The 10,713-nt window shown below is 41.9% G+C and overlaps 1 protein-coding gene across 1 annotated transcript; it reads left to right on the forward strand.

Moving 5' to 3' along the window:
* Positions 1-511: 511 nt before the first annotated feature.
* Positions 512-3,736, forward strand: LOC141047612 (hemoglobin subunit alpha-B-like). The gene is made up of 3 exons (XM_073542758.1): positions 512-696; positions 2,001-2,205; positions 3,519-3,736. Exons 1-3 carry the CDS (start codon positions 602-604, stop codon positions 3,645-3,647), a joined length of 429 nt encoding a protein of 142 aa, XP_073398859.1. The 5' UTR covers positions 512-601; the 3' UTR covers positions 3,648-3,736.
* The last annotated feature ends 6,977 nt before the right edge of the window (positions 3,737-10,713 follow it).

The raw sequence follows: 10,713 nt of genomic DNA on the forward strand, positions 1-10,713 counted from the left end.
AGTGGTCCCTAAAAATAAAGGTTTTGTCAATTTTGTTGAAAAAATTAAAAATTGCAGCTAAACTTTTAACCCTTCTAACATCCTTTCAAAAAAAGTTATTTAAAAAATGCTGCTGATGTAAAGCTAAATGTTATTTATTAACTGTAACCCTTTGTTCCCCCATTCTATGTGCTAAAATATTATTATATACTAATCTCAGACATTTAACTTGCCCCTTAAAATGTTTTACAACGCTTTGTATAAAATGTGTTTCGCGGCGGATGGCTCAATATATAACTAGAAAACCTATAACATAGCGCTAATGTAGGTTTCTGAGTGCACCTTATGATTTTAGCTGCGGTTAGTCTTATGAGCAGTAATATGGCAATTGAAGATGAAATGTCATCATGTGGTGAAGTCTGGATCACCAGCACACCCAGTAATGATTATTTTAAGAACATTTGATAAGCAGATGTTAATAAATTGGGTGGAGACGTTTAGTGACCAGTGATGGCTCAAGGGACCTGCCCATACATATTTAAACCCGAAGAAACTAGAATTTCATTAATAATTTTCAAACATCAGTGTTTTATATTGACCGCACCCAGGGGATCCAGGAACGATGCCATTCAACGCTAAAGAGAGGGAATGCATTGCCAGTATCTGGGGGAAAGTTTCTGGCCATGTTGAAGCTCTGGGGGCTGAAGCCATGAACAGGTGGGCTTTTTGATTCTTTTTGTTTTCCTAGTGCCTTAAAAATGCAGAGCATACATACACACAACAGCAATGTCAAGTAAAATATATTGTTTTTTTAATATATCTATATAGATATATGCAGAAAAAAACTTTTATTGCTATCAGTAGCCATTACATACAGTAATGCTATAGTATGTTTGGAATAGGTGATTATTATTATTGAAGCCGCACATCCTTTTAGATAAAGGGGCAATTTGCTATTTTATACATATAATGGCTTATGCCATTGCGTGTATAAGAGGAGAGTCAGACGGCTGTATAAATCGGATGAAAATCGCAATGCAATGCTTGGACTGGCCAGTGGAACTCCTGAGAGGAGTGTGACACCTTGTATTTCTATGCAGCAGTCACGTTGGGGTCAGTAGAGCCTACGGCCAGTCCAGGCATTGCGCTGCGATCTTCATCTGAGTTATACAGCTATCAGACTATCCCCTAAAAGGCTGGATTCACAGTTTATTCATATATGGTCCATGTCCAAGTGTGAGCTAAACTACTTGCTTGATTTTTGGTAGTTAGTTCAGGTCAGGAGACCCTCGCTTGGGCTGGTTATTGGGGCTCGATTATGGACCTTATATTAAGAATGTGTGAATCCAGCTTTAGTTTCTCGCATTGCACACGCAAGTGTGACCCCAGCTTTATTGAGGAATTAGAGCTTACTTACCAGACTTTTGTTGCCTATGTCTGTGATGTCTCCCATCATCTGGCTAAATTTTAAGGACGCAAGTCTTTTTTTCAACTGCTAAATGTATCTTCTTACAATAGAACAAGTCAATGTGGTTGCCATATTTGTTGGTAATATCATGGATGGGTTAGGGTGCACGCCTTGTCTGCCATGTGTGATCAAGCCCCTATTTACTGTAAGAATCTGATTCAGAGCCTGTTACTATTACACTGCAATTGTATTTAAGTCATGTGCGGTGGGCACACGTAGACTTTTATAATATTTTAGTAGTTTTTTTTTTAAATGCCAAGTTTTATGTAAGCTTCTACTAACTTAGAAATGTAGTTTATATAGTTAAAGGATCATTATAAAAAAATCAAGTTATCCCCAACCCAAGGATAATGGATTGGATAATGGATGGATTACTGGAGGTGCTAGTGGTTGGATTCCCAGTGATCGGACGTTATCCCGTATCCTTTGGCTAAGAAATAACTCAATTTTTTTTTTGACCAGCCCGTTAATATAGGTTTACCTTTTACAGATGACACTATTTAAAGTGATTTTTCTACGATACGATTCATCATTAGCAAATTGTATTTTACAGACTTTTCAAGAGTTGCCCCTCGACGAAGATATACTTTAGCAAGTTCAACCTGGAAGCTGGATCTGCTGATCTGAAGCAACAAGGATCCAAGATCCTTAATGCCATTGGCTTAGCTAGCCATCATCTGGATGACTTGGATAATGCCCTCAGCCACCTGAGTGACCTGCATGCATTCCATCTGAGAGTGGATCCCGGAAACTTTGACGTGAGATATTATTTTACTGACTTTTCAGGATGAAAACGACTTCTGTACAAAGCTCAGATCACATGCACCTACTGTGTTCAGTGCTGGGGAGAAGAGGCAGCTGCTAAATGTCATTGTGGGGTCTACACAATAGCAGTATACGCTACTCATTCCTGGTGGTGTGAACTTGTGCATATGTGTCCATCAGCCCGCAGCACATTAGGTAGATGTTTTGAGCTGAGGGTGTCATAAAAAATATGAAAAAGCAATATAGAGGCCTACTAGCATTTTGAAAACATGATCTTATTCTTCGTGCATGACCATTAGTATAGTCTACCATTATCAAGTTAAAGGAGTGGGTACCTTTGCCAATCAACTGACTGAGAGACAGCGGAACACCAAGAGCAATAGGGTTTTATCCAGAGGACAAAATTGATTAGGTGTGCGGTATGGTAACTGCACACATAGGGGTTGTATAACACATAATTGAGGAATCGTCGATTGACTGCTCCTGCCGTACCCTCAGGTCGGGAGATCCCGCTCCGCCGTGTGAAACAAGGAGGCCGAGGTCAGACTTGAGAGAAACTCGCACGAGTCTCGCACCTCAATACCTGGCACTGCACAGCACATGGACCAGAGCGTTCAGCTGCATAGAAATACATGCAGCCACACACGCTGGTCCCGAGTGACAGCGGCAGTGACGGCTATTGAGGTGCAAGACTCGTCCGAGTTTCTCGCAAGTCTGACCCTGGCCATAGTAGGAGGATGGGAGTGGTGCTGCTCTATCCTGCTGATGCTATTATAATCAAGATATCCAGAAGACGTTGTGCAGGATTGACCATGCAGTTTATTAATGCGTTTCGAAGTTGTACCAACTTCTTCATCAGGAGAAATACAGTGGTACTCTTGACAAAGTTGGTCCAACTTCGAAACCTATTGAGAATCGACTGCATGATCAATCCTGTACAACATCTTCTGGATTTCTTGATTATAACTTCAGCAGGACAGATCACTACTCCTGTTCTCCTACTACTTGAATCAGCTGATTGAAGGGGCTGTGACACTGGAGTGAGCTCTTCGTCTCTGTATCCCTTTCATTACTTATGATGCACAGCTCTGTGCTATTAGTGATAGCTGTGCCTTATATCTCAGTTCTATTCTTTTATGTAATTTGTGTCACTAATGATTTATACACATGTGACAAATTGAGAGGTATATTTCATACTAGCATATATAGTATATGGAGTTGTACTATTCCAAATGGTCTATTCACAGAAATAGAGTTTTTTTTTTATTTCTAAATATTACCTTTAATATTGTGTGTTCTCTTTTAGCTCCTCTGTCACAACATCCTGGTGGTCCTGGCCATTCATTTTCCCGATGACTTCACTCCAGCTGCCCATGCTGCATGGGATAAGTTCCTGGCTTCCGTCTCTGTTACTCTGTGCTCCAAGTACAGATGAACCAGCGGGTCAGTATCAGTCTGACAAATAGTTCATTGCAAAGTGGAAAGGGTCTGATGTTACAATAAAAATCTGAATTACATCGAAAACCTGACTTTATGAGTTTTTTTCCAAAAAGTAAAAATTTCTGCTGAAATTCCATGTAGGATTTAATGGGAAGATTTAGCAAAAAGTGAGTAGTGTCAGTACAAAAAAATTTTTTGGAATTTTGGAAAAACCAAAAAATATATAACTTTGATAGTGTTGCCATTTTCCGAGACCTTTTTGATATTCAGGATATGGGGCTGGGAGAAATTGTATTTTTTGCGCCCTGAGCTGACGTTTTTATTTATGCTATTTTGGGGTAGATACGATGTTTTGATTGCATTTTATGGTAAGGTGACGTCCAAAAATGTAATTCTGGCCTTTTGATTTTTTTTCCAGTTATGTCGTTTACCGATTGGATTAATTTATTTTAAATATTTGATATATCAGACTTTTATCAACACAGCGATAACAAATGTGTTTTTTTATTTTATTTTTAATGAGGCAAAAGGGGGGGGTGATGTGAACTTTTGTATTTTTTAAATGTTTTAATATTTTTAAACTTTTTTTCACTTTTTTACTCTATTCCATAGTACCTTTAGTACATTTGAACCTGTGACCAGCTGATCACTTGTCTTTCTCTAGCAGTTCATCAGCACTGCTATGTATACAGAAAAGTTCTGCGACTAAAAAGCTGTTTGATTATTTTCATCTAATTTCCATGTATTTTGGTGTGCTGAAAACGAAAAAAATATTGAAAAAATCCTGGACGTCAGGATTTGCCACAAAATGCAAAATTCTCTTCAAATTTAATAAATTTTTCTCAATTTTTGTTTTTTTTTATCTTAGGGTTTTGAAAGTCAAAATTACTATTAATTAATTCACATCAATGCATTGAAGATATACAATGCCAAAAAAAATATAAGTTTCAAAGAAAAGAACTTGCAGAGTGAGCTAATGAAACCAGCATCAACATGTTGCAAGCAGAACGAGCGGGCTCTGACATGCCCGGGCTTGTTTCAATGGTTTTATCTTGGTTCTTGCCTGTTCACACATTTTAATCTCAGTTCGTGTTAGCTCGCCATATTCAACCGTGCTTCCCAAAATTAGCATTATGGCTCAGCGGAAGTGTATTAATTCGCCTGACAGTTTCTGTTACATTTGTGGTGAATATACAGTGTTGAAGCAACAGCTGAATATTACAGACTTTGTGAAAAAAGTATACTTCACATATTTCGGACTAAAGCTTGGAGATCAAGATAAAGCTTGGGCGCCTCATAAAGTCTGCAAACGGTGAGTTGAGGACCTCCGAAATTGGTTCAAGGGTAAGAAAAAAGCATTGCGTTATGGGATTCCTATGGTATGTCGAGAGCAAAAGAACCATAGTGATGATTGTTACTTTTGTTCATGCGATGTGAAAGGGTATAATTCAAAATGGAAGCATTCCATTTCATACCCCAATATTCACTCAGCAATTCGTCCCATCCCCCATGGCACAGATATACCAGTACCCAAGGCCCCTGCTACCTTGGAAGAGATAACTAGCTTTGATGAAGGTGGAGTCATACCTGAACCAGATGATGAATCAAGTTCTGACTTTGAAGATGATACAAGACCAAAATTGTTTTCGCAGGAGGAGATGAATGATTTGGTAAGAGACTTGAATCTTCCCAAAGATGCCGCTGAGTTACTCGGATCAAGGCTCAAAAGCAAGAATTTATTGTTGCCAGGAGTGGCTTTTTCATGGATCAGACATCGTGAAGACGAGTTCGTTCCTTACTTTGCCCAGGAAGATAAGTTGGTTTATTGCATCAATGTCGAAGGTTTGATGGGTCAATTCAAAATCCAATATGATTCAGCACAATGGCGTCTTTTTATAGATTCTTCAAAAAGAAGTCTCAAAGCAGTTTTACTCCACAATGGTGGTTTTTATGCTTCCATCCCTGTAGGTCATTCCGTACACCTCAAGGAAACCTACGAGAACTTGGAATTGGTTCTTCGCAAACTTAAATATGAAGACCACGGTTGGCAAGTGTGCGGGGATTTGAAAGTCTTGTGCATGCTGCTCGGGCAACAAGCTGGGTATACAAAATACCCTTGTTTTCTGTGTATATGGGACAGTCGAGACCGACAAAATCACTGGACCAAGAAGAATTGGCAGCCGAAGGTGCTCACAGTTGGTGAAAAAAATGTCCTCCGAGACACTTTGGTTCCTCCCCATAAAGTTCTTCTACCACCTCTCCACATCAAATTGGGATTGATGAAGCAATTCAGAAAATCACTTCCAAAAGATGGAGAATGCTTCAAATACGTGGTCACCAAGTTTCCAGGCCTCTCGGAGGCAAAATTGAAGGAAGGTGTGTTCGTCGGACCAGACATTAGAAGGCTTATAGCTAATCAAGAGTTTATCAATACCATGACGCATCCTCAAAAAGAACGGTGGATTGCATTTAAAGAGGTCGTAGAGAAATTTTTAGGCAATAACAAAGACCCTGACCACAAAAAAATCGTCGGACGAATGCTGAAAGCATTTCAAGCTTTAGGTTGCCTGATGAGTTTGAAAGTGCATTTCCTCCATTCCCACCTTGACAACGTTCCTGAAAATTTGTGAGCTGTGAGTGAAGAGCAAGGTGAACGATTGCACCAGGACATTAAAGAGATGGAAAGAAGATACCAGGGAAGATGGAGCATTACAGTGATGGCAGACTACTGTTGGACGCTTCAGAGAGACATTACAGATGCTACTCACAAGCGTAAATGTACAAAGTGAAGCCTCACAGGGAAGAAGAATCGATTTTAGTGTGTGTTAGTGAGCTCATTGCAGTCAAAAAAAATGATTTTCATGAAACATTTGTAATAAAAAATTAATTTTATGAGTCTATTTTCATTTCTTTTGAGGTATTGTCTTATTTAACATAGTTACTTAAATTGTCAGAAAATGTGATGTCCTATGACAAAACGGAGGTCATTTTCCGATTCAGCGCAATCAAAAACATAAAGATTACGTGGAATAACCAAAACAGCTCTTGAAAAATTTTTTTTTGCAGACCTGTGAAGTCAGTCTCCCATGAACACTAGCTAAACACCAGCTTTCACAGAAGGATCATCATCTTCAGCAGACCCCCTGGCTATCATGGAAATCCATCGGCACTGCACTATCATGTGCGCTATGGGCAGGTAAAATGATGAGCCCACCTGTTGGTTCTTGTTAAATGCCGCTGTCAGAGATTGACCGCAGCATTTAGCTGGGTAACTGCAGTGATTGAAGCTCCGCTCAATTTGCGGCTGTTAGACACAGATGATAGCTAAATAATGACGCCATCATCAGCAGGGAAAGAGGCGGACTCGGTGTGCGAGCCTGCACCAAAGTCAGGGACACGACATATGGTGTATATGTTCGTCATACTGTATGTACTGATGGGGTTAAAGAGGTTGTCTTGTGCCTCTCAATTTTTTTTAATTTTTTTTTTTTAGAGTTGATCAGTGCTGGCAGTGTTATGACCCCACATAATATACCAAAAGGAGTGCATGATTGCCAGGCGTCGTTCGCAATGCATGTTGATTGTTCCTGCATCTCAGTAGGTATATGCAGCTGTAATATCATTGGTACCACTTACGTCTGATGTGGGACTGAGTGGCAACAGACAATCCATTTACCAAACCAACATGATCCATCTGCAGAAAACTGTTTAGAGGTTCTTGGCACGCTGGTTCATTTGGACAAGTCAACTGCAGCTGTTAAATGACTGCCGATCGGCTAACAGGCTATTACACAGGCCAAGAACATCATCATTATTACTGGCACAGGATGTATGTGCATTAATAATCCGGACTCCTGACAATTTATTATTATTATTATTTATTTATATAGCACCATTGATTCCATGGTGCTATACATGAGAAGGGGTTACATACAAATTACAGATATCACTTACAGTAAATGTGGCGCCCCTGAGGCTCAGTCACCATAGAGGTACTGCACCTCCTCCTGAGGTGTGGTACCCCACCATCCAGGTAAGGTGGAGACACCTGACCACACTCCAACACCTGCACCCCACACCACAAAGTAGTGTAACAAAGCACCTTCGGCGGCTTCCTGCTTGGAGTATAGCACAGCACCCATTGGTGGCTCCCTGCTTGGAACATGAAACGTGCTGTGAGGTGGGTGCAAATAGTTTACATTACAAGGAGTGGGAAGAGTTTAGGAGAGAAGTCAGTTGGTTGGTCAAAGATTTGGAGAGAAAAAGATCCCTGGAGAGAGGGAAATGATGGATGGAAGTGCTGCAGCAGATCCCAGTGACCTGGGTCTGCTGGTACAGGAAAGGAAGAGAGAAAGAGCAACATAGACTGAAAGACTGACTCTCCATAGAAAGAAAGATTAGTACGGAGCGTAAGGAGTAAAAGAGAACAGAGGACGTGGGTTAGAAGAGAACCCTTCCTAGAAGTTCTAAGCGCAAGGCCGGGGCCCGGTCCCCGAGGTTGTATGGATACTAATGGTCCTGCAGCAGACACCGGAGGAATAGAAGTAGTGACCACTTTATTCCCACACAAGACTTGGGGGCACAACAGCAACTGGATAGTGAGCCGGGACTTAGTAGCAAGGAGTCCCCGAAGCAGGCTACAGCTGTCTGCCGTACAAGTAGAGTTCATAAGAACATCGGATAGGAGGAACTCCAGTGTAACTCAGTACTAGGAGTACTTAATTTAAAGGCGCTATAAGAGGAGACGTTCAGAAAGGCACATGTTGGCGGAGTGTTGGGAAGGAGTACTCCATCTGGCCTGAAGGTTGACTGAGTTCCTGACCCGGAGGACACGGCACATAGGCAGGCACCTGTTTGTACAACAGACTGTGAGTAAAGCTTTGGAACTACATGCCCTGGTGTCCTCCACTCATTCCTGCGTCAGCCCGCCCAGCACTGCTACATCCCTTGTGCCAAACACTACACCATCAACGTGTCACTTCACCTACTCTGCCCTGGGACTACAGCCCTCCAGGCTGTGGAGGGCTATAACATCATTGCTGAACCTCGCCATCCGTTCCAGATGATCTGTCTGCAGCGTCGGCTTACATCTGCATTGCCAAACACCACAGGTGGCGTCGCAAATCACTTATAAACTTTCACCACAATAAGCACACTGCCACAACCCCCCTTTTTACATGGGCGCCCAGGGCCACGGACCGGGTCACCGCTGCTGTGACATTCCCATCTGAGAGACTGGCCCGGTACCGAGTACCCCACAGCCCTGGGAGGGTGACCCATAAACAAACTAACAATCACAGACTGATACAGAGGGGAGAGGACCCTGCTTACATTCTACAGGATGGTGGGGAAGAAAACAGTAGGTTGGAGGGTTGCAGCAGCTCCAATGTTGGTGAGGCGGTAGCTCCGGTAGCGGTGAGGAGGCAGCAGGGTCATTGCAGGCTGTAGGCTTTCTTGAAGAGGTGGGTTTTCAGGTTCCGTCTGAAGGATCCAAATATGTTTGATAGGCGGACGTGTTAGGGCACAGAATTCCAGAGGATGGGGGATATTCGGGAGAAGTCTTGGCGGCGATTAGGTGAGGAGCGAATAAGTATGGAAGAGAGAAGGAGGTCTTGGGAGGACCGGAGATTATGTGAGGGATGATATCAGTAGATTATTTCAGAGATATATGGAGGAGACGGGTTACGGATGGCTTTGTAGGTCAGTGTTAGCAATTTGAAAACAAATGAAAAAACTATCCATCACATCCAAACATGAACTAGGTGTGAACAGGTGCCTACACGGAGTCGCCAACTCATATACAATAAAACAAACAAGGCAGCACTCTGCAGCGCTATAGCAAGCAAACAGGAAACATGAAAACTGAATTGCACTACTGCACTAGAAATATGAAAAATTGAGAATGCTTAGCGCATTAATTGGCCAGTTCTTGTGTACGTGGTAGCCACGGTAAGGCGATTCTCATATACCAGAACCTAACAATGCCAATCCGATTTCACACGTCTTGTGTCTCTTGTACGTGTGGTGACAGTTTTCTCACGTATCGGAGACACTGACACAAGTAGACCCTAGTTCATGTTTGGATGTGACAGTTTTGACAGTGTGTCAGATTTTTATTTGTATACATTGGCCTTCTGACTGAGCTCTCCACCCCTTAGCCTCAGGCATTGTTAATCACAGCAGGATCACTACCCCTCCACAAAGATATTAGACTTTAGTCTAGGAGAGAATTTACATTAGGCTCCCATAGAGTTGTAGACTGTCTAAGGCTGGGTTCACATATAAGTTTGAGTCTGCTTTCTCAAACGCATGCAAAAACGCATGTTTACGCAGCGTTTTTTATCGGCATCATCTTACGCATGATGCAAAAAAATGCAGCGTTTGCATGCGTGTGTATGCATTTTTGCATGCTTTTGCGTTTTTTATGCGCATGCGTTAGAAATTTCCAATGTTATCCAGTAGCTTTTCCTTGACATCAGACACCCAGTAGGCGTGTCTCATGGGATTTCTATATATATAGGCACACTGCACTGAGGAAATCCTTGTCTTTGGCTGCTGTATCTAGCCGCAAGATGGATCTTGACCTGGACAGCTTCCTAGAAGATCTGGATTTACAACTGAAATTGGCTGCTGCCTTTGCTTTTGCTTGTCTAGAACAAAGAAGAAGAGAAAGATGGAGAAGATATCGTCATTGCTATTGGCAACACTCCATCCTTGAACTCCGAGAGAGCCGTGGAGCCTACCACTCTTTGTACACTGAGCTGCAGCAAAACCCGGAGAAATTTTTTGACTACATGAGGATGTCACAACAGAGCTTCCATGACTTGCTGCTATGTGTCAAATGATCCATCGCCAGGCAGGACACACAGCTCCGTCAAGCAATTCCTGCTGAGGAATGTCTCTTGGTCACCCTGAGGTATGTTGAAAAAGAAACTCCTGTCACAAATAACCCTAACTCTACCCTATCCTTATCCCTAACCCTATCCCTAACCCTAAGCAGTATACTGATTTTTGTTTTTCATTTTCATTTTCTTTTCCGCAGATTCCTGGCTACTGGAGAG

Source organism: Dendrobates tinctorius, unplaced genomic scaffold, assembly GCF_039654945.1.
Source record: "Dendrobates tinctorius isolate UK_male_01 unplaced genomic scaffold, ASM3965494v1 ptg000129l, whole genome shotgun sequence".
In the NCBI taxonomy this organism is placed as follows: Eukaryota; Metazoa; Chordata; class Amphibia; order Anura; family Dendrobatidae; genus Dendrobates; species Dendrobates tinctorius.